At 48.5% G+C, this 24821-nt stretch overlaps 2 protein-coding genes across 2 annotated transcripts in view; both read right to left on the minus strand.

Annotated features, from left to right (window-relative positions):
- RXRB (retinoid X receptor beta) overlaps nt 1-24821 on the minus strand; it is a 371934-nt gene that overhangs the window by 208231 nt on the left and 138882 nt on the right. The window lies entirely within an intron of this gene.
- Nucleotides 11136-24821, minus strand: part of LOC118081223 (uncharacterized) — a 28256-nt gene continuing 14570 nt past the window's right edge. Inside the window, 1 exon segment of the mRNA XM_088664267.1 lies at nt 11136-13806. Coding sequence (XP_088520393.1) covers nt 11787-13806 — 2020 coding nt within the window. The 3' untranslated portion in view covers nt 11136-11786.

Here is a 24821-nt window from a genome sequence, read left to right on the forward strand (position 1 = left end):
TTTTCACACTGTTTTACCAGTAACTTCATTATTTTTCAAAACCACTTTGTTTTGTTACAATCCAGCAGCCTATAAATTTTATGAAATAAACTCCCAATCAGACCCAGTCCAAAAACTCCCAAGGGGCACCCTTTGGGCGAAGGCTGAAAAACCTGTTTCTTCTCTCTCTTTTCTCTCTCTCTCTCTCTCTCCCTGTGCTATTGCTGCCTGCCCTCTGCAGGTCACGAGCCAAGACAAGGCACCGGTTGTGATTGGAAAGGCGCTGGAGAAGCACAACCAGGATCGGGTCCTGGCCCCCAACTATGAACTGGTGCAGCTCCTGCCAGAAGGCAGAGGTGAGGGTTGGACTAGATGAGCTCTGGAGGTCCCTTCCAGCTCTACAATTCTGTTGCAAGCATTTACACCACTGGTTTTAACTGCTGCCTGCGGGATTCTGCAGTGTGTCTAAATTGCTTTTAGGTTACAATTACCTTTCTGGCACTTCTCCAGCAGCTTAGAAATGTTTTGTTAAAAAATATTTTTCCAACGCAGCAGCACAGAGGACGATGCCTTTTAAACATTTTCCCTGCCTCAAGGCTGCCCAATGGACTTCAATGTCTTTATTGTCCTCCCCTTGTTTGTCAGACGATTCTAATCCTGTCATCTTCTGATGTTGACAAAGTGGCAAAAATCTTCCGGCTTTCTATTTGGGTTTTTCAGAAAATGGCAGCTCAGGTTCTGCAAAGCAACAGAGGTCTGGGAAAGCAATGCTAATAGAGGAGGGTTTATTTTAGAGACAGAAAATGAGCTGCGCCCCTAAGAATCGCTGGTTCTGGCTTTGGGCGTGCCGTTTCCTTTTCCACCAGGGAACTCCAAAGACGGGCAGTTCCTCTCCTTCTTCCACCTTGACCCCTTCTTGCCCTCTGTCTTCCTACCACCCCTGCAGAGCTGGCCTTCCCCACCACAGCGAACGTCTTCTACACGATGAGCAGCACCTGCCTGGACTTCATGCTGCGACCCAAGCGCCCGCGGGAGAAGCCGCCCCCTCCACCGCCCCCGCCTAAGCCGACGGCGCCCAAGGGGGTGGAAATCAGCGCCACCTTCCCAAAGATCAAGGCCACCGGGCGGAAGATAGCCAGGGCCCTCTTTTGAGTTGGGCGGCAGGAGGACAGAGCGGTGCCTCGGTTTCCACTCGCTCAGGGCTGACGGCCCACGCTGCCCTTGAGACTGTGGACATTATAGGGTTGCCAGAGGGCAAAGCGGCGTCAGAAGTGGCCAAATGTTGGCAGAGCTGCATTGGCAGGCCCCATGGCCCGTCCTGGCTGGCGCAGAACCCTGGTTTTCCAGAGTCTTTGAGGAACTCGATGCCCTTAACTGCTTGGACCCAGGGAAAGGGAAACCAGAGGACAGGACCCGATCCGACGGATGCAAACGACAAGAAAAGAGATTCTGGCTAAACGTTAGGAAGAACTTCCCGTTTGATGTGGGACCAGAGGTGGCAGAGTCACCTTCATTTTTTAAGCACAGCTTGCCTGTCTATCTGGGATCCTTTAGCTGTGATTCCACCATCTCAAGGGGCTGGACTAGATGACCCCTGGTAATGTAATCATTACCAAAACTCACCCCCTTCATGGATCAATGCCTTGTCGTGGCAAAGGGGCTTGAATAACTCAGAGAAGCTATGAGCTATGCCATGCAGGGCCACCCAAGATGGACAGGTCATAGTGGAGAATTTTGACTAAACGTGATCCACCTGGAGAAAGAACTGGCAAGCCACTCCAGTATCCCTGCCAAGAAAACTCCATGGACAAAGACAACAGGCATATAAAAGTTATGACGCTGGAAGATGAGCCCCTCAGCTCGGAAGGCGTCCAACATGCTACTGAGGAAGAGCGGAGGACAAGTACAAGTAGATTCAGAGCTGATGAAGCGGCTGGGCCAAAGCCGAAAGGTCGCTCAGTTGCAGATATGCCTGGAAGCGAAAGGAAAGTCCGATGCTGTAAAGAAAAATATTGCATAGGAACCTGGAATGTAAGAACCATGGGTGGAGGTAAGCTGGATGTGGTAAAAAATGAGATGGCAAGAATAAATATTGACATCCTGGGCATCAGTGAACTAAAATGGAAGGGAATGGGCGAATTCAGTTCGGATGACTATCATATCTACTACTGTGGCCAAGAATCCCGTAGAAGAAATGGAGTGGCCCTCATAGTCAACAAAAGAGTGGCAAAAGCTGTAATGGGATGCAATCTCAAAAATGACAGAATGATCTCGATACGAATCCAAGGAAGACCTTTTAACATCACAGTAATCCAAGTTTATGCACCAACTGAAGAAAGGTGCTGAAGAAAGTGAAATTGACCAATTCTATGAAGAATTACAACACCTTCTAGAAATGACACCAAAGAAGGATGTTCTTCTCATCACAGGGGATTGGAATGCTAAAGTAGGGAATCAAGAGATAAAAGGAACAACTGGCAAGTTTGGCCTTGGAGTTCAAAATGAAGCAGGGCAAAGGCTAATAGAGTTCTGTCAAGAGAACAAGCTGGTCATCACAAACACTCTTTTCCAACAACACAAGAGACGACTCTACACATGGATCTCACCAAATGGGCAGCATCGAAATCAGATTGATTATATTCTCTGCAGCCAAAGAAGGAGAAGCTCTATACAGTCAGCAAAAACAAGACCTGGAGCTGACTGTGACTCAGATCACCAGCTTCTTATAGCAAAATTCCAGCTTAAACTGAAGAAAGTAGGAAAAACCACTGGGCCAGTAAGATACAATCTAAATCAAATCCCTTATGAATACACAGTGGAAGTGAGGAACAGGTTTAAGGATTTAGATTTGGTGGACAGAGTGCCTGAAGAACTATGGATGGAGGCTCGTAACATTATACAGGAGGCAGCAACAAAAACCATCCCAATTAAAAGGAAATGCAAGAATGCAAAGTGGCTGTCCAATGAGGCCTTACAAATAGCGGGAGAGAGAAGGCAAGCAAAATGTGAGGGAGATAGTGAAAGATACAAGAAATTGAATGCAGACTTCCAAAAAACAGCAAGGAGAGACAAGAGGACCTTCTTAAATGAGCAATGCAAAGAAATAAGAGGAAAACAACAGAATGGGGGAAACCAGAGATCTGTTCAAGAAAATTGGAGATATGAAAGGAACATTTAATAAAAAAGATTACCATAATAAAGGACAAAAATGGAAAGGACCTAACAGAAGCAGAAGACATCAAGAAGAGGTGGCAAGAATACACAGAGGAATTATACCAGAAAGATATGGAGGTCTCGTACACCCCAGGTAGTGTGGTTGCTGACCTTGAGCCAGACATCCTGGAGAGTGAAGTCAAATGGGTCTTAGAAAGCACTGCTAATAACAAGGCCAGTGGAAGTGATGATATTCCAGCTGAACTATTTAAAATTTTAAAAGATGATGCTGTTAAGGTGCTACACTCAATATGCCAGCAAGTTTGGAAAACTCAGCAGTGGCCAGAGGATTGGAGAAGATCAGTCTACACCCCAATTCCAAAGAAGGGCAGTGCCAAAGAATGCTCCAACTACCGCACAATTGCGCTCATTTCACACGCTAGCAAGGTTATGCATAAAATTCTACAAGGCAGGGTTAGGCAGTATGTGGACCGAGAACTCCCAGAAGTACAAGCTGGATTTCGAAGAGGCAAAGGAACCAGAGACTAAATAGCAAACATGCGCTGGATTATGGAGAAAGCTAGAGAGTTCCAGAAAAACGTCTACTTCTGCTTCATTGGCTATGCAGAAGCCTTTGACTGTGTCGACCACAGCAAACTATGGCAAGTTCTTAAAGACATGGGAGTGCTTGATCACCTCATCTGTCTCCTGAGAAATCTCTATGTGGGACAAGAAGCTACAGTTAGAATATGAATGATAGAATAACTGATTTGGTTCAAAATTGGGAAAGGAGTACGACAAGGTTGTATATTGTCTCCCTGCTTATTTAACTTCTATGCAGAATTCATCATGCGAAAGGCTGGACTGGATGAATCCCAAACTGGAATTAAGATTGCCGGAAGAAATATCAACAACCTCAGATATGCTGATGACACAACCTTGATGGCAGAAAGTGAGGAGGAATTAAAGAACCTTTTAATGAGAGTGCAAAATATGGTCTGAAGCTCAACATCAAAAAAACTAAGATCATGGCCACTGGTCCCATCACCTCCTGGCAAATAGAAGGGGAAGAAATGGAGGCAGTGAGAGATTTTACTTTTCTGGGCTCCTTGATCACTGCAGATGGTGACAGCAGTCACGAAATTAAAAGACGCCTGCTTCTTGGGAGAAAAGCAATGACAAACCGAGACAGCATCTTAAAAAGCAGACATCACCTTGCCGACAAAAGCCCATCTGGTTAAAGCTATGGTTTTCCCAGTAGTGATGTATGGAAGTGAGAGCTGGACCATAAAGAAGGCTGATCGCCGAAGAATTGATGCTTTTGAATTATGGTGCTGGAGGAGACTCTTGAGAGTCCTATGGACTGCAAGAAGATCAAACCTATCCATTCTGAAGGAAATCAGCTCCGAGTGCTCAGTGGAAGGACAGATCCTGAAGCTGAGGCTCCAATACTTTGGCCACCTCATGAGAAGACTCCCTGGAAAAGACCCTGATGTTGGGAAAGATGGAGGGCAAAAGGAGAAGGGGACTACAGAGGACGAGATGGTTGGACAGTGTTGTCGAAGCTACGAACCTGAGTCTGACCAAACTGCGGGAGGCAGTGGAAGACAGGAGTGCCTGGCGTGCTCTGGTCCATGGGGTCACAAAGAGTCGGACAAGACTAAACGACTAAACAACAACAAAAGGACTAGGACAGGAATTCAGATAAAACAAATAAAAGAGGGGTGGTACTATATATGAATTCCAAACTGGACTGTAAAACAAATCATTTAAGGTGAAAAATTATTGCAGTGAAAGTGAAGGTGGAAGGAGAAAAAAAAATATTATTCGTAGCACCTAATGAGGGAGAAAATTTCTTCTCACCATTGGAGGAAAGAACACCAAAGAATCTCAAAAGAGCGCAAACTACCAAATACTTTGTTGATATTTGTCACAGACGCGGTAGCGGCTACTCTAGAGTAACGACTCCTCAAAGCGTTGTCTTTTCATGGTTTTATTTAGTGCTGATTATTTACAGTGCAGAACAGTGCTATATACATGTTGTCAGTTAGGGGTCAGAACCTCCGAATGGAGGTTCGTGCGTTTTCTTCCAGCAAAGTAGTCTAGGAATACTGAATCTCCGCCCCCGTCGTTTCCTGCGCAATTCCGGGATCGGCGGGATCGGCCTTCTTCCCTTGCCTCCCACTTCCCTTCCCACACTGGGCATGAGCTCCGCTACCTTGCCTGAGCCTCGGTCACCACTTCCTGAGTCTCCACTGGAGATATCTCCCTCCCCACTAGCACAAGGCTGGGAGATGAGCTGGTACTTAAGATGGGAGGGACTTGCCTGTAGCTTCTGTCCCTCACATCCACCCCCCTCCAGGCTCCCCTCCCCCCCTTCCTGAGGGCTCAGAGAGAGCCGGGGATGACTGGAAACCAATAAAGTCCGTGGCATCTGAGCTGGTAGGGGTGAAAATTCCCCCCCCAATCCTGGGAATGCCCCCCTTCTCCCTGAGAGGACGGAAAGCCCAAAAAGTCCGTGGCGTCAGAGCTGGTGGGGGTGAAAATCTGTCCCCAGTCCTCTACTGACTCCGACGTTCCAGCCTCCTGGTAAAACCATACCTCCTCTTCTGGCTCCTCAAAACCCCCTTCCCATCTCCATGGGGAGCTGCTCTCGGATGCCCCTCCTGAGGGTCCTTCCCCCTCCCCTTCCCTGTCCCTGTGCCAGGGCTTGTGAGGGAAGAGAGCGTGGAACTCTTCCACTAAGAATTCCTCCTGTATCTCCATGGCCGGCACCCACTCATTTTGGGACGGCATAGTGTCTTCCCACGCCAGGAGATACTCCAGCCCTCTCTCCCCCCACCTGGAATCCAGAATTTTCGTGGCCTCATTGAGTTGCTGCGGGCCTCCCCGTTCCTCCCCACCCTCTGTGGGCTGGTTGCTGTCTGTGAACCTGGTGCTTTCCTTATAGGGCGACAGCAACGACCTATGGAACACTGGGTGTACCCTCATGGATTCCGGTAACTCCAGCCTGAAAGCTACCGGATTGACCTGCTGCATGACCTTAAAGGGTCCCAGACGTCTGGGCGCTAACTTCTTGCACCTCCCCCTGGTGGGAAGCCCCTCTGAGGACAGCCACACCCTGTCGCCCACCCTGATGACCTCCCCGGGTTTCCGATGGCGATCCGCCCCCTCCTTGTACACCGCCTTGGCCCTTTCCAAGTGTTCTCTGAGTTGCTGATGCACGAGTCTCCAGTTCCTCTGCCCAATCCTCTGCTGCGGGACCCTCCTCCTCCTCCTCCCATTCCCTCCCCGGGAACGATCTGAGGTCCCGCCCGTAGTTGACCTTGAAGGGCGACACCCCTGTGGAGACGTGCACTGCATTGTTGTAGGCGAACTCCGCCAGTGGCAGGCGATCCACCCAATCTGTTTGTCGCTGGCTGACATAACACCTCAGGTACTGCTGAAGAATAGCGTTGGCCCGCTCTGCCTGTCCGTTGGTCTGCGGGTGTCTTGCCGTGGAAAGGCTGACCTCCACCTGTAGGAGGTTCATGAGTCTGCGCCAGAACCTGGAAACAAATTGGCGCCCCCTATCGGATATAACCCTCAAGGGCAATCCGTGCAACCGAAAAACGTGGTCTACAAACAGTTTGGCCGTCTCTTCCACCGAGACAGCCCTCGCACAGGGTATGAAGTGGCACATCTTGTATGGGTATGAAGTGGCACACTGCCGTCTTGCCCCTGGAGGAAGGTAGGTCGGTGATGAAGTCCATGGAGAGGACTTCCCACGGCTTGTGGGGGGTGGGCAGGGGTTCCAGCAACCCTGCCGGCGCTGCTCTGACCACTTTGGCCCTCTGGCAGGTCTTACAGCCTCTCACATAGTCCTGAATGTCCTCCCTGATTCCCTCACCCCCGGTCACCAAAGGTGTCTCATGACTAAGTGCGTGGTTTTGTCCCTACCAAAATGGCCGGCCGTCGGGTTGTCGTGCATCTGCTTGAGGACCTTACGTCTGAGCTGGGTGGTGGGCAGGTACAGGGCTCCCTTATAAAAGAGTAACCCCCTACGTTCCTCAAAGTCCTTCGCTTGCCCCCTCCCCCCTAGCAGGTCTCGGAAGATGCGTGTGGCGAACTCATCCCCTGCTGTCAGGGCTGTGAGTTCTGCCTCACTTACTACTGCTGCCCCACATGTCCATGCCGATGGGGGGGAAATGTGCCGGGGTGCTGGTGGCAACTCCTCCTCCGTGTACTCTGGCTTGCGGGAGAGGGCATCCGCCCTGACATTCTGCTCTCCCGGTATGTAGTGGATGGAGAAGTTGAAGTGCGAGAAGAACTCCGCCCCCCGTATCTGCCGCTGGTTGAGCACCCTGGCCGTTCTCCAGAACTCCAGGTTCTTATGGTCCGTGCACACCTGGATGGGGTGCTTGGCTCCCACCAGGAAGTGGCGCCAGTGTTTAAACGCAGCATGTATTGCCAAAAGTTCTTTGTCGAAGACCGTGTAGTTGCGCTCGGGCTGGGTCAGCTTCCTGGAGAAAAAGGCACAGGGTCTCCACTCTGTTGGCATCCAGTTGCAGTAGGATCGCGCCCACAGCCCTGTCAGAAGCGTCCGTCTCGACGCGCAGGGGTGCATCCTGCACCACGTGGAACAAGTTCTGGTCTGAGGCGAACACTCTCTTGAGGCCCTCGAACGCTGCTTGCGCCTCCGGTGTCCACCTGAATTTCTGCTTGCCTCTCAAGCAGTCTGTGATGGGAGCCGCGATGCGGGAGAAGTTCTTGATGAACTTCCTGTAGAAGTTGGCAAAACCCAGTAGGCGTTGGGCATCCTTGCGAGTCCTGGGGCTGTGCCAGTCCAGGACAGCCTGCACCTTGTCCTTGTCCATCGCTAGCCCCTTGTCTGACAGCTTGTAGCCCAGGAAGTCTACCTCCTTGGTGTGAAACCTGCACTTCTCTAGTTTCACATATAGGTGGTGCTCCTTCAGGCGCTGCAACACCTCCCTGACATCCTTCACATGCTGCACGGGGTCATTTGAATAAATAAGAATGTCATCTAAAAAGACCAAGCAGTTCTTGAAGAGGAGGGACCCCAGGACGTGCTGCATGAAGGCCTGGAAGCAAGCTGAGCCCCCTTGCAATCCAAAGGGCATCACCAAATATTCAAAAGAGCCCAGAGGCGTGAACATCGTGGTCTTCCACTCATCGCCTTCTCTGATCCTTATCAAGTTGTACGCCCCCCGCAGGTTGAGCTTGGTGAAGATCTTGCCCCTGCGTGCCGCTGTCAGCAGATCGTCCACTCTGGGCATTGGGAAGGCCACTGGTTCTGTCACACTGTTCAGCCTTCTGAAGTCCACCACCAGGCAGCGCTGTGACATGTCCTTTTTGTCCACCCAGAAGACTGGGCTGCCCCCTGCTGCCTTGCTTTCTCGTATGAACCCCCTCTTGAGGTTCTTGTCGATGAACGCACGCAGATCCTCCAGTTCCTGATCCGACATGGAGTACAGCTTCGTTGGGGGTAGCGTGGCCCCTGGCACCAGGTTGATCTGACAGTCAAAGGACCTGTGCGGGGGCAGGTGGTCGGACTCTGCTTCGCTGAAGACCTCCTGCAGGTCCCAATACGGTTTGGGGATCGCCTCCCCCCCTTTGACGTGCATGGTGGCCACCGTGGCTATCGGTGGCCCCTCCCCTTGTTGGCGCTGCATGCCATGTTCCAGACAAAAGTCCGACCCAAACGTGAGGCATCTCTGGTGCCAACTGATGGACGGGTCGTGGCGTGCCAGCCAGCTCATTCCCAGCACGATTGGGGGGGGGGTCTGAGATGGTGGTGACATTGAATGCCAGCGTCTCTGAGTGCCTTCCCATCATCATTCTCATGGGGGGGGGGGTCTGGTGGGTGATGGCCCCTCCCAGCAACTCCCTGCCGTCAATGGTGGAGACGTGCAGGGGAAAGTCCAGCTGCAGAAGTTGGATCTGATGTGCTTCTGCAAATTCCCTCGAAAAAAAGTTGGCAGATGCTCTGCTGTCAATTAGACCTAAAACTCTCAGGGGGTACCCATTTGGGAGTGTTAGAGTCACTTCTAGAACCACCCCTGCTCTGGGGGGGGGGGCTGGCGTTGCTCCGTTGTGCACGGGTGGGAGGGTTGGGGCTGTCGTTCGTTGACTGCGCCTGGCTGCTGCCCCTGGTCTCCTGCAGCCAGGCTGTCTCGTTTCCCTGCGTCTGCGCGGACTCAGTTGGGGAGGGCACGACCGTTCCCGCCCTCCCTTGCCATTCTCTGCGGTGGGGGCAGCTTCTGACGAGGTGGCTAGGGGAGTTGCAGAGGAAGCAGTTCCCGCCCCTTCCCTCTTTGCGTTTTGCCGCCGCTGGGGTTTGAAAAGCCCCCGCGCGCGCTCCATCAATTTGCATGGGTTCCGGATCTGTGACGGCCCTGGGCGGGGCTTGGGGTGGGGGCTGATAATGCTGTCTCTCCTGCGAGCGTGGGAACCAAGGTCGAGCTGCGCACGTCGCCTGTTTATCGTTCCACCTGGATTCTTGTCTCACCCCCACCGCTAATGCTGCTTTACTCAATTCATCCATGTTCCGTGGCTTTGCCCCCCTCGAGAGTTCATCCTTCACGTCCACGTGCAACCCCAGGTAGAAAGCAGATTGCACTGGGTCACTATGCAGATCCCACCCCAGTTTGTGAACCAGCATGGTAAACTTCGCCCAGTATTCTCGGACCGTCATTTTCCCCTGCGTCAAATTGTGAAGCTCCTCCTTAGTAGCCTGCATCTCACTGTCGCTAGCATACATTGCTTTTAAGGCTTCTAAGAATTGTTTTACATTCTTCATGCATTGATTTTTTGACGCGATTAACGGCCTGACCCATTCTCTTGCGCCTCCCGTCAAATGTTCCACGATATACGAGACTCTGTGCGCATCATCCGGAAACTCCGCGTCATGCAGTTCCAGCGCATAATTAATCTCAGTCTCAAATCCTAAGTACTCTTTGGGGTCTCCGTTAAACTTTGTCACTAGGGCTTGCCCCCTCCTTATTTGTAGCATCTGTGGCTGGGGCATCCACCCACCTCTCGCTGCCTTCTCCGCATCCAATTTGTTTTGCAGCTCTGCCACCATGACCCTCAGCTGCCTCTCGGTTTCGTCTTTCGCTCTCACCTGCTCCACTAGTTTCTGTAGCTCCTCCTGCGTTCTGCGAGATTCCTCTTTGACAGCATTCAACTGCTGCTGGGCTTGCGCTGCCAGGTTCTGCAAATCCTGCTGCGCTTTCTCCGCCTCCTGCCGCCATCGTTCCGTCTCTTGCGCGCTCATCGCGGCAACTCCAAAGTAGCCAAAAAGATTCAGAGGTTGCTGTCACAGGCGCGGTAGCGGCTACTCTAGAGTAACGACTCCTCCAAGCATTGTCTTTTCATCCTTTTATTTGGTGCTGATTATTTACAGTGCAGAACAGTGCTATGTACATGTTGTCAGCTAGGAGTCCGCGCGTTTTCTTCCAGCAAAGTAGTCTTGGGATACTGAATCTCCGCCCCCGTCGTTTCCTGCGCAATTCCGGGGTCGGCGGGATCGGCCTTCTTCCCTTGCCTCCCACTTCCCTTCCCACACTGGGCATGGGCTCCGCTACCTTGCCTGAGCCTCAGTCACCACTTCCTGAGTCTCCACTGGAGATATCTCCCTCCCCACTAGCACTAGCGCTGGGAGACGAGCTGGTACTTAAGATGGGAGGGACTTGCCTGTAGCTTCTGTCCCTCACAATATGGTTACAACAATGGATCTACTAGATCAGGGTTCAGCAAACTTTTTCAGCAGGGGGCTAGTCCACTGTCTCTCGGACCTTGTGAAAAACTTTCTAAGATCTATAAAGTGAAAAACTTTCTAAGATCTATAAAAAACGATCTAATATATGCTGGAAATGTAAAAAAGAGATTGGTACTTTCCCAATATATATGGTGGGGATGTAAAATAACAAGGAGTTTCCAGAGTGAAGTATATGGAAAAACAAAGAAAATACTAAAAATTCCTGTGAACAAAAAACCAGAAATATTTTAGTTGAGTTTAATACCAGATAACACAGAAATACGTAAGAAAAATATACTCCTGTATGCTACGGCAGCGGCCAGATTGCTAATTGCAAAAAAATGGAAAGGGGAACAAACTTATAGAGTTTGTGGAGATGGCCAAAATAACAGTAAATATCAGAGGTCGTGCTAACCAGGAAATAACTAAAGAATGGGAAGGATTGAAGGAATATATGGGGAAGTACTGCTCAGGAATGGATATGCTATAAATAAATATGTTAAAAAATACACAGGAAAAGAAGTAAAGAGAAATCAATAACAACAGAAATAGTTAACAAATAATAATAATAAAAGAAAAAGTAACACAACTGAAAAAGGAAACAGAAACGGATAAAATTTAAGGATTGATACCACACATGGGGGAGGGCGAGACACGAGGAGGGTGGTGGGAGGGGGAAAAAGAGGCTTTAGGGGGAAATAAGGGGTATTAGGGATATATTTTGGGGGATGTAAATCTGATGGGTTGTAATTTGATGTAATTTGTAATGTGATTGTAATTTGATTGTATACTTTGTAATGTGATTTGGTTTGAAGATTTAATTTTTTGATGTGATGGTGTATGAAGATATTTGAAATAAAATAAAAATTATCAAAAAATTTATCTGTTCACTTCCCTAGCACTTATATGGTTTCTCCCCTGTATGAGTTTGTTGATGTTTTCTAAAGTCTCCACTCCGACTGAAGCTCTTTCCACACTCCATACATTTAAATGGTTTCTCCCCTGTGTGAGTTCGATGATGCTTTCTAAGGTTTCCACTTATAGTGAAGCTCTTTCCACACTCCATGCATTTAAATGGTTTCTCTCCTGTGTGAGTCCGTTGATGTTTTCTAAGGTCTCCACTCTGACTGAAGCTCTTTCCACACTCCATACATTCAAATGGTTTCTCCCCTGTGTGAGTCCGTTGATGAATTCTTAGTGTTGCACTACAAGTGAAGCTCTTTCCACACTCCATGCATTTAAATGGTTTCTCCCCTGTGTGAGTCCGTTGATGAATTCTTAGTGTTGCACTACAAGTGAAGCTCCTTCCACACTCCATGCATTGAAATGGTTTCTCCCCCGTGTGAGTCAGATGATGGTTTCTAAGGTGTCCACTCCGACTGAAGATCTTTCCACACTCCATACATTTAAATGGTTTCTCCCCTCTGTGCGTTCGATTATGCTTTCTAAGGTTTCCACTTGTAGTGAAGCTCTTTCCACACTCCATGCATTTAAATGCTTTCTCTCCTGTGTGAGTCCGTTGATGGTTTCTAAGGTTTCCACTTGTAGTGAAGCTCTTTCCACACTCCATACATTTAAATGGTTTCTCCCCCGTGTGAGTCCGTTTATGTATTCTTAGTGTTGCACTACAAGTGAAGCTCCTTCGACACTCCATGCATTGAAATGGTTTCTCCCCCGTGTGAGTCCGATGATGGTTTCTAAGGTGTCCACTCTGACTGAAGCTCTTCCCACATTCCATACATTTAAATGGTTTCTCCCCCGTGTGAGTCCGTTTATGTATTCTTAGTGTTACATTACAAGTGAAGCTCCTTCCACACTCTATGCACTGAAATGGTTTATCCCCCGTATGAGTCCGTTGATGTTTTTGAAGTGTTCCACTGTCAATAAAGCTCTTTCCACACTCCATGCATTTAAATGGTTTCTCCCCCGTGTGAGTCCGTTGATGAATTCTAAGGTGTCCACTCTCCCTGAAGCTGTTCCCACACTCCATGCATTTAAATGGTTTCTCCCCCGTGTGAGTCCGTTGATGACTTCTAAGGTGTCCTTTCCGACTGAAGCTCTTTCCACACTCCACACATTTAAATGGTTTCTCCCCTGTGTGAGTCCGTTGATGAATTCTAAGGGATCCATTCTGACTGAAGCTCTTTCCACACTCCATGCATTGAAATGGTTTCTCCCCCATGTGAGTCCATTGATGTTTTCGAAGTGTTCCACTGTCAATAAAGCTATTTCCACACTCCATGCATTTAAATGGTTTCTCCCCCGTGTGAGTCCGTTGATGAATTCTAAGGTGTCCACTCTCACTGAAGCTCTTTCCACACTCCATGCATTTAAATGGTTTCTCCCCCGTGTGAGTCCGTTGATGAATTCTAAGGTGTCCACTCCCACTGAAGCTCTTTCCACACTCCATGCATTGAAATGGTTTCTCCCCCGTGTGAGTCCGTTGATGAATTCTAAGGTGTCCATTCTCACTGAAGCTCTTTCCACACTCCATGCATTGAAATGGTTTCTCCCCCGTGTGAGTCCGTTGATGAATTCTAAGATGTCCACTCTGACTGAAGCTCTTTCCACACTCCATACATTTATTTGGTTTTTCCCCTGTGTGAATTCGATGGTGCATTCTAAGTGTTCCACGATCAGTGAAGCTTTTTCCACACTCCATACATTTATATGGTTTCTCCCCCGTGTGAGTCCGTTTATGTATTCTTAGTGTTGCACTACAAGTGAAGCTCCTTCCACACTCCATGCATTGAAATGGTTTCTCCCCCGTGTGACTCCCTTGATGAATTCTTAGTGTTCCACTCTGACTGAAGCTCTTCCCACACTCCATACATTTAAATGGTTTCTCCCCTGTGTGAGTCCGTTGATGACTTCTAAGGTGTCCACTCTCACTGAAGCTCTTCCCACACTCCATACTTTCAAATTGTTTATCCTCTCTCTTTTCACAATCCTTGTTTTTAAATGGTTTCTTCGTTATTCTCATTGGACATGGCCCAACAGAATTTTGACTTCCTTCTTCGTTTTTTTTTGATGGGGGGGGGGGGAGAGAAAATCCTTTTTTTCTAGGAAGAGAACAAAGGAATATTACACACATCAATTAACACCTTCTCTTATTTTAACATCTCGTACATTCTCTCCTGTCCTCCATATGTTCCAAATTTTTAGGAAAGGCAAATGAAATAATGTTAAATAATGGCCATGCATCATCAACCTTTCCTAATGCTTAATCATCATTAATGAATCAGCATTATCTTAGAATACGGTTGAACTGTGGGGTTTACTTTTTATAAAAAGTGGTTTCTCACAGGACAGGGAGCTGCTGTATGTCCATGAACCTGCTCACTATTGAGCAGGGTCCTAAGTTCTTCGTCCTCTGCACAATAATCCTCCAGCCCTGCTGAGTGTGAGCACATTGGATTTATAGTGTTAGGGTCTAAGATAAAAAATAAAAATAAAATAGAAAAATTCCTTCCAGTAGCACCTTAGAGACCAACTAAGTTTGTCATAGGTATGAGCCTTCGTGTGCGTGCACACTTCTTCAGATACACTGAAACAGAAGTCACCAGACCCTTATATATAGTGGGAGGGTGGGGAACGGTATTACTCAGAAGGGTGGTGGGAATGAGTGATTGGCTGATAGGTGTGGTAAACCTGTTGATGACCACAGATTGGTCTAGATACCAATCATAATCCCTGGGAAATTTCTCAAGATGTGGGACTACAATTCCCATCATTCCTAGCAATCAGAGCCAGTGGTTAGTGTTTATTGAAGTTGCAATCCAAGAACATCTGGGGATCCAAGGTTGAGAAATGCTGCCCTAGAGGAATCTTCAGATGTGGTTGGGCAAAAAGTACCACCGGCCAAAAGCCAGAAGAAGAAGAAGAAGAAGAAGAAGAAGAAGAAGAGGAGGAGGAGGAGGAGTTTGGATTTGATATCCCGCTTTATCACTACTCTAAGGAGTCTCAAAGCGGCTAACCTTCTCCTTTCCCTTTGTCCCCCACAACAAACACTCTGTGAGGTGAGTGGGGCTGAGAGACTTCAGAGAAGTGTGACTAGCCCAAGGTCACCCAGCAGCTGCATGTGGAGGATGGCCCATAGGGAGGGATGATGGGAGTTTTATCTAGTGGGACACACTTTCACCTTCTTCCCCCTCTTCTGAAAATGCCTATCTGTACAATATTTCATTTCCTCCTTCTTCCATGATCTCCAAGATCTTCCTGATACAGTCCATAGGGGCATGCTCCACTCTGGGTGCCCTTCGCCTCCGCCTGTGCGCGCCGTTCCATTACGGGCCGCTGTGTCTGTGTGCGAGCGGCAGCACGTACTGACTGCACATGGGCCGCATTCCAGCGCGTGCGCACTCCGCCCAGTACGAGCTGCTGCTGGCACTTGCACACAGACACAGTGGCCCGTAACGGGCTGCCGCGAGTGAGCGGCAGCTCGTAACGGGACGGCAGGTACGGGCGGAGGCGAGGGGCTCCCAGGTCCTTGCTAAACGGGGCCGTCCAAGCACGCCCCGCTGAAGAATGGTGCGCTATCCCAAACAAGCCCATTTGAGGCAGGAGGGCGCCTTTTGTCTCTCTGGCCCGCCCGCAGCTCTATAAAAAGCCCCTCGGCTGGCGAGGCAGGCTTAGAGCAAGCCAGCAGCTCTCCTGAAGAGGGAGGGGAGAGAGAAAGAGGTGGGGAAGGGGGAACTCCTCCTCTGTCTCGACCACTTTCATTCTCATTGTCAGAAAAACTTGGTGGCCCTCGTGCCTGCCATTCCTCCTCCTGTTCCCCTCGAGCACGGAAGCCCTTTTTGCACCTTAGAATCATAGAATCATAGAGTTGGAAGAGACCACAAGGGCCATCCAGTACAACCCCCTGCCAAGCAAGAAACACCATCAAAGCACTCCTGACATATGCCTATCAAGCCTCCGCTTAAAGACCTCCAGAGAAGGAGACTCCACCACACTTCTTGGTAGCAAATTCCACTGCCGAACAGCTCTTACTGTCAGGAAGTTCTTCCTAATGTTTAGGTGGGATCTTCTTTCTTGTAACTTGAATCCATTGCTCCGTGTCCGCTTCCCTGGAGCAGCAGAAAACAACTTTTCACCCTCCTCTATATGACATCCTTTAATATATTTGAACATGGCTATCATATCACCCCTTAACCTTCTTTTCTCCAGGCTAAACATACCCAGCTCCCTAAGCCGTTCCTCATAAGGCATCGTTTCCAGGCCTTTGACCATTTTGGTTGCCCTCCTCTGGACACGTTCCAGCTTGCCAGTATCCGTCTTGAACTGTGGTTCCCAGAACTGGACACAGTACTCCAGGTGAGGTCTGACCAGAGCAGAATACAGTGGTACTATTACTTCCCTTGATCTAGATCAGGGGTCCCCAAGCTGGCCCTGGAGACTTGAATACATCTAAATTAGCCAAGTATTCTTGTACTACCTCCTTACTTATTCTGGGCTATGTTTCCCCTGCTGAATAATCTGCTCCATATTCTTCAGGTCGGGCATTGTTTTCTTTTTTGGAGAAGACTGAGGCAAAGAAGGCATTGAGGAGTTCTGCCCTTTCTCTGTCCCCTGTTTGCATTTCACCATCTTCTCCTCTAAGTGACCCCACTGTTTCCTTGTTCTTCCTTTTGCTACGGACATACCCATAAAAGCCCTTTTTGTTGTTTTTAACCTCTCTGGAAAGCCTGAGTTCATTCTGTGCTTTAGCTTTTCTGACTTTGTCTCTACACGTGCTGGCTATTTGTTTGAATTCCTCTCTGGTGATTTCCCCCCTTTTCCATTTTTTGTACATATCCCTTTTAAATCTTAACTCCCTTCCCTTTTAGTATTTCTGTCCATGGGATTTCACCCAGCGTTTCCCTAAGTTTTCTGAAGTCGGCTTTCTTAAAGTCTAGGATTTGAGTCTTAGTATGCTTGGTTGCTCCTTTCTGCTGAATAATAAACTCCAGAAGAGAGGCAACTTCGAGGGCCGAGGTCCCCTTGGTGCCCCCCATAAAATATTTGAGGCCCCTCCCTCAGTTAATGGGCATTGCCATCCAAATGGTGTGTGCAGCTGCATCTTGTGATCAGTTTTGCAGGGCGGGGCTTCCTTGGGTCCAGGGACGTCCAAGGGGGAGAATTAAATCCTTAATTAACTGAGATTCTGCCCCCTAACATAAATCCTGGCTATGCCCATGCCTGCCTTTTGGAAAAAATATTCCTTATGAGGAACGGCTTAGGGAGCTTGGTATGTTTAGCCTGGAGAAGAGAAGGTTAAGGGGTGATATGATAGCCATGTTCAAATATATAAAAGGATGTCATATAGAGGAGGGAGAAAGGTTGTTTTCTGCTGCTCCAGAGATGCGGACACGGAACAATGGATTCAAGCTACAAGAAAGAAGATTCCACCTAAACATTAGGAAGAACTTCCTGACAGTAAGAGCTGTTCAACAGTGGAATTTGCTGCCAAGAAGTGTGGTGGAGTCTCCTTCTTTGGAGGTCTTCAAGCAGAGGCTTGACAGCCATCTGTCAGGAATGCTCTGATGGTGTTTCCTGCTTGGCAGGGGGTTGGACTGGATGGCCCTTGTGGTCTCTTCCAACTCTAGGATTCTAGGATTATGCAGTCAGTCATGGCTGGCTGGCTGGGAGACCTGTTGACTGTATTCCTTAATTTATAGGCACTCCTGCCAAGACCCCCAAATGTCTCCTGTTAAGGTGCCCTGGGGTTATTTATGCCAATCTGTGAGGAAGAGAAGCAGAATTTCTTGCTCCCCCTCCCCCTTTTTGGCTGGGTTTCTACATCATTCATCCTTCTGGCAGGCAGAAATCCAGCAGGTGGGGAGGAATTCCTTTCAATATTGTTGCTGGAATGGTTGCAGTGACTGAGAGCTTCCATTGGGTCTTGGCAATGGATTGCTTGGAAGTGATTTCTGCACCAGGTATGCACCAGGTCAAGGAATTTGTACCCCCCCCCAATTACACCTGTATTTTGCCCAGCCAAAGGTGGCAACCCTAACCCTAAAGCACAGGAACGAAGCAGCAAAAGGTACTTTATGACCTCCGGCCAAGGACGGAGCCAGCCAAGGAGCGCCCCCCTCCCCCCCAGCGCCCCCTCCCTTCCCCGCCTTGTTTTGGCCTCCTTGATCCCTCCGTGTTACACCGAATGGCGCTTCCCTCCTCCCCGCCTTTTTCTCCCCTTTTCCCAGCCTCCTCTTTTCCGCCCCTTTCGCCCAAATTCCTGCAATTTCTCCCCTTAGCTGCTGCGTCTCCTTTGCCCTCCGCCATGACTCTCCTCTCCCTGACTTGGACCCCCCATGCACCCTCCCTGCGCCCCTGGGACCCCCTTCTTTCTCCCCATTGCACCCCAAGGGGGAAGAGAGAGGAGGAGACTCACCGGATCCTTCCCAGGAGGGAAACCGAGGCAGCACGTGGAGGAGACCAGAGATGCCGGAAGGGAAATGGGCAAGGAGGGAGGGAGGGGGTTCTGCTCGGAGGACCTGCCCCCTGCTGGCTCTACTTCCTGTCCTCTCTAGGACTCCAGCTCTGGTCGATTTAACCCTTCGCATTCGCAAGCTGGTGCTATGGTCCATGGGGTCACGAAGAGTCGGACACGACTAAACGACTAAACAACAACAACAACATTCGCAAGCTGAGCACATCCAGCTGGCCACTCTCCCTCCGGAAGGAAGTCGCTTCAGGAAAGGAAAGAGGCGCGTGGCCAACAGTTGTATCTCTTTTATAAAGATGCCCAAAGCTTTAATTCGTGGCAGCCATGAGGCAACTCAAGGGGGGGACTGTGGGTGATCCAGGGTTGAGAGAGGAAATCCATTTATTACTGGTTTCACTTTGAGGCAAGGAGCAAAGCGGAGAGCTACTCCCATGTTAAAAGGATCTACTTCCTGTCCTCTCTAGGACTCCAGCTCTGCTCGATTTAACCCTTCGCAAGCCGCTCCCTCCCAGAATCCGGATGGTCCAGGGGGCATGTGCAGAGTTCTCTGTGATTCTGGGCTCAGAGGCCATCAAGACAGCAGCCTGGTGCCCTGCTCTTAGATGGCTGGACTGAAAGTGTGTTTCAATATTAGGAGGGGACTTGAGAGCCCATTCCCCCCCCCCGGGAGACGCCTGGAAGAATCTGCCCTGGAGTCTGAGTTGCCCCCGGAGGTGGAGGCCGGCCTGGCCTTCCAGGTCCTGGGTATGGAGACCCCCCCCCCATATGACACCCCACCCTTAGAAGAAGAACCAGGCCCTCTAGCCCTTTGCAAAGCCCAGCCTGTCCCCTTCCCAGCCCTGCTTCTCATCCACCTGGATGGACTTGAAGCCCCTCTGAATCCAGCCTCCCTGTGATATACCCATTTCACAGGCGCCACAACTGAGGCTGGGAAACGTCACCCCTTTTGCTGTGGGGCTGATGCACCATTTCCCAACCTGGGCATGAGTTAGTTCATTGTTATGTACACCCACCCCTTGATTTTTCTCCTTTCCAGTACTCCTGCGTTAAGAAGTAAAAGGAAATTAAATTGTCCTCTGGATCTTCAGTGTCATCAAACACTCCTTCCCTGTTTCTAAACCACCAGGAACAGAGTTGCTTTCCTTGGAGGTTTTCCAAACAGAGGCTGGAAGGCCAAATGTCAGGGACTCCTTAGCTAAGATTCCTGCATTGCAAGGGGTGGGACTAGATGTCCTTTCGGGTCCAACCTTGCAGTTGTTTACTATTATTATTTTTAAACAGATTTTTATTTTTAAAAGATCAGGGTATTTGGACAACACTAAGTAATAATGATGACAATGATGATAATATGATAATATTACACTATATCATTATAAGAGTTAACAATTCCAGTTCCATATATATTTATCTAATGTCTTGGTGATATTATTATCCAAAAACATATATGTTGATTCTAAACCTACTATAATTAATAATTATTTATTACTTATACTCCGCCCGTCTAGCTGGGTTTTGCCGGCGATGTAAAATGTGAAATCCAACACTCTAATTTCTATTTTTGTGCTTAAATGCAAAACTGGAAATGACAGGCTCTTCAAGTTCCCCACCAACCACAAGGCTTGCATTCTGTGAGCTTGTGACAGCCTCTGTATTTTGCATTTTGCTTCAAAGAGGAAGGAGCCAATATTATCCCAGTACTCAGTCATCCCCCCACCTACAGAGGGAATTTACTGTGCCTCATTTTTTTTCTGAAGGAAAAATTGCTTCAAAAAAGAACCAATCAAATAGGCTGCAAACATGGGCGTAGCCAGGGGGGCAGGGTTGGGAAACTGCCCCAAAATCAATACAAATAAATACAAATACAAAGCAAACTGAGGATCTGCCCTCCCAACAAAAGGCCTGCCCCCCCAACAAAAACACCAAGCACAGCTACGCCCACTGTTGCAGGTTATCTGTACATGAGCTTCCAATCCAATAACTGGATCTGCACATTGGTCCTTTCATAGTTGTGGCACAAAAGACTAGCAACACCTGATGCCAGATGCTCAGGAATTACTTCCACAGAGACGGGCCTTGGCTGGAGCCTGGAGCAGCCAATGGTGAAGGCAAGGAAGAGAGAGAGAGGAGAGGAGGAAACTGTGGGTCAAAATCTCTTCGGAATACAAGATGCTCAGGGGAAAAATTGGGCATGAGAATAATAATAATAATAATAATAATAACAACAACAACCCAGGTCAGTTGGGTGAATATGTAACATTTCCAACAGGCATTTTATTCAGATTCATACATTTTTGCTAATCCATTGGGTGTCAAATAACATCTATACATCATTTTCATATAGTTTCCCCTCAAACCATAACTTGCTATAAACTTCAGATCTATATTCCACAACGGCTCCCATGCCAACATGGGAGAGACTGTTCCACTGTAGCTGCAGCATCATGTTTTTACTGCGCTCTCGCCAATGGGAAGGAGAAGCAAAATAAACTCCCCACTGTAAGCAGGAAACTGGGGCAATGGTTTGGCCTGCAGCCTTTCTCCCTGCTGTGCTACATTTCTCCTTGCAGGCAGTGCCAATATAATTTGGGTGTACATGCAGCTGCTGCCTGAGGCTGGGAAGGAGGCCTCTTGGTGGAATAAAGACCAAGCGGAGGGGGGCAAAGGGAGTCCCTGGACAGGAGGGGCAGGATCCAGGCAGTCTGCTCCCTGGTGAGAGAAGCAGGACTTCTCCCTCCCCCACCTCTCCTTCCTTCTGCCCCCTTGTTTCTGGCATCAGAGGAGATGCTGCAGAAAGGCACTGGGGGGGGGGGTTTGCTTCCCGACACATGGAGGCCTGGAGCACAGCTCAGCATTCAGGGAAATGAAAGAGGGAAGCTGGCCATGATCCAGGAGACTGAGGTCAACAGGGAGCGCAGCAAAACCTCCTCACAAAGAAGAAGCTTCCAGCCCCCCCCCCCCCCGCAGCACAGCCGTCCGCCCCCCCCCCAGCCCAGCAGCAATTGACATTTTAGGTAATTCCCACCTCCCTCTTTTGCCCCTATTCTGTGTGTTCCTTGCGGAAATACCTCCTTCCAAAAAGGAATACAAGTCAAAATAATAATATTATAATAATGATGATTTATTATTTATACCCCGCCCATCTGGCTGGGTTTCCCCAGCCACTCTGGGCGGCTTCCAACAGAAAAATAAAACACAGTAATCTATTAAACATTAAAAGCCTCCCTGAACAGGGCTGCCTTCAGATGTCTTCTAAAAGTCTGGTAGTTGTTTTCCTCTTTGACATCTGTTGGGAGGGCGTTCCACAGGGCAGGCGCCACCACCGAGAAGGACCTCGGAAAGAGTCGCCCAGCTCTTCCTTCCCTTGGCAAGAGTCTCCAGAAGGTCAATGACACCCCCCCCCCGAGAGGGGTTTTGGAGAGGCATCCCTTCTGGGCCAACGCTTGTGCAGGGACATCCCAGGGACTGAGAGACAAGGGCCAGCCTGCTGTGTGATATTATACCTGACAGTTGTCAATTTTTATTTAGAAGGGGAAATATCACCTTTTTTTGCAGATCCTCTTTCACCAAAAGAGCAAACATTCTCCTGGATCTCAAGGCAGAAGCAAAGGAGAACCTTCAGCAAAGTATCATGTGGGGAACAAGGAGGGCCAGGGGAGCTGCCAGGGCAAGGAGGTGGGGCAGGAGGCCAGGGCCCCACTTGGCAGAAAGAGCCACAGGTCTAGTGAATGTGAGAGGTAGCTTGCCTCATTTGAAAGTACGGTAAATGAAGCAAGACAGGTGACCATTTGAAGGAGAGTCTGCCAAGGGCAGGAACTGCTAAAAGTCTAAAGTTATCCCAGTGGCTTCTAGGGGGGGGGGTTTCCCCTTGGGATGAGCAGGAGGAGGAGTTTGGATTTGATATCCCGCTTTATCACTACCCAAAGGAGTCTCAAAGCGGCTAACAATCTCCTATCCCCTCCTCCCCCACAACAGACACCCTGTGAGGTGGGTGGGGCTGAGAGACTTCAAAGAAGTGTGACTAGCCCAAGGTCACCCAGCAGCTGCATGTGGAGGAGCGGAGACACAAACCTGGTTCCCCAGATTACGAGTCTACCTCTCTTAACCACTACACCACACGGGCTCTCCCAAATTTCATCTATAAAAAGGCTGGTCCTACAGCAGACACACAGGGAGGGAGGGGGGGCTCCACAGCAGGTGGGCTGATCCCACAAAGTGTTGTTTGGTCGTTTAGTCGTGTCCCGACTCTCTGTGACCCCATGGACCATAGCACGCCAGGCACTCCTGTCTTCCACTGCCTCCCGCAGTTTAGTCAAACTCATGTTCGTAGCCTCAAGAACACTGTCCAACCATCTCGTCCTCTGTCGTCCCCTTCTCCTTGTGCCTTCCATCTTTCCAAACATCAGGGTCTTTTCCAGGGAGTCTTCTCTTCTCATGAGGTGGCCAAAGTCTTGAAGCCTCAGCTTCACGATCTGTCCTTCCAGTGAGCACTCAGGGCTGATTTCCTGAAGAATGGATAGGTTTGATCTTCTTGCAGTCCATGGGACTCTCAAGAGTCTCCTCCATACCATAATTCAAAAGCATCAATTATTTGTCAATCAGCCTTCTTTATGGTCCAGCTCTCACTTCCATAAATCACTACTGGGAAAACCATAGCTTTATTATATTATAGCTTTAACTATACGGACCTTTGTCGGCAAGGTGGTGTCTCTGCTTTTTAAGATGCTGTCTAGGTTTACAGATTACAAAACTAGGTGGGGTTAAAGGTAGTGAATTAAGCAAAATACTTAGGCATCTGGATCACAAACAACACGAACAATTTATTTAAAGATAATTATATTAAAAAATGGAAAGAAATAAAGAAAGATTTGGAGGCTTGGAATAGATTAAAGTTATTGTTATTGGGAAGAATCACGACGATTAAAATGAACATTTTGCTATTCATGTTCCAAATGTTACAAATTTTAGGACCGAGAACTGATATTTTTAAACAATGGAAGAAAGATCTTACAAACTTTATTTGGAATTACAAACCCGCAAGAATCAAATATAAATTATTGATTGATACGAAAAATAGGGGAGGCCTGGCCTTGCAAGACCTAAACCTGTACCATGATGCGGCAGGCTTCCTATGGTTGAAAGAATGGATTATGTTAGACAACCACAAATTATTAGATCTGGAGGGGTATGAAAACAAATTCGGTTGGCGTGCCTGCCGGTATTATGCTTACTATTGTAAATGTTACCTTCATTACTTTAAATACATGTCTAGACTGTGGGGCCACTGTGGGGGAGGAACGATCCCCCAGGCATAACGCAGGAATGTCCGCAGCCTTTCCCCAACATCTTCTCATGACCCATGCTTTGTTGACACCAGGCACGTGTTCCATAAATCTTGCAGAGTAAACCCAATGGATTGAGGCAGGGTTGTGGCTACAAGCTACTTTATTGCTAAGAGATAGACAGAACAAAATAAAGCATGTCTCCTCTCGCTGAGAGAAGTCCAAAGAAGAAGAAACAACAAACGGAAACAGAATACAGCACCACATCCGCTCCCGTTATTCCAACAGTCTTTTGCTGGAATGTATCAGCACAGTCTTGTGAGTGCACAGTGAGAGGCTATAGAAACCCAACACCCTCCCCCTTTCTATAAATATCACTGGGCAGTGTGTTAAAACAATCCCAGTTTCTGTACATAGGTACTGTGTTCCCTGGGAACAACCTGGGATAACAAATCAGCAGGAATTTCATTTCCTGGCATGTAGGACATGGTTACGAGTCCATTCTGAACACATTCTCTTGCACGTCGTAATTTTAACTGCAAGTGTTTTGTGCCTTGCTTACAACTCCCAGAAGTTAGCAAAGCCAAACATGCTTTGTTGTCCTGATAAACCTGTATAGGGCACTTTACATGAATTATCATGTATTTACACAATTGCAATAACCACTCACAATCCATAAGTGAATATGACAATGCATTGAGTTCAGCTTCACAATAACTCAGGCTTACTGTTGTCTGCTTCTTGCACGACCAGTCAAAAAGACACTGGTTGTACATGTAACAAACACCAGAAGTGCTTTTGCCATCTGTGGCATCACTTCCAAAACTTGGATCTGCAAATATCTCAAGACCTCCAGACTTCTGATCAGTGAATCTCAGTCTGTAGTGCATAGCACCTTTCAGATAGCGTACTATGCGTTTCAGTGCTTTCCAATCCTTAACTGTAGGATTGTTAGCTTGTCTGCTTAGCAAATTTGTGCTAACTGCAATATCAGGTCTTGAACATCTGGCAATGAAGCTTAGTTTGCCTAGAACACATCTGTACAGCGTAGTGTCAGAAAATGCTTCAGTATCATCTACCTTAAAACCTGTTACCAATGGTGTATCTACAGGGTTGGCAAGCAGCTTTATTCCTGGAACTTTGGGAATCAAGTTCAGCCTTCATGGCATTTAACCATGGCTCAGGATCCTTTGAGTCCAAAGACTGGATCTTTTGGAGGCTG

This window comes from Zootoca vivipara, chromosome 2, assembly GCF_965207765.1.
Source record: "Zootoca vivipara chromosome 2, rZooViv2.hap1.1, whole genome shotgun sequence".
Lineage (NCBI taxonomy): Eukaryota > Metazoa > Chordata > Lepidosauria > Squamata > Lacertidae > Zootoca > Zootoca vivipara.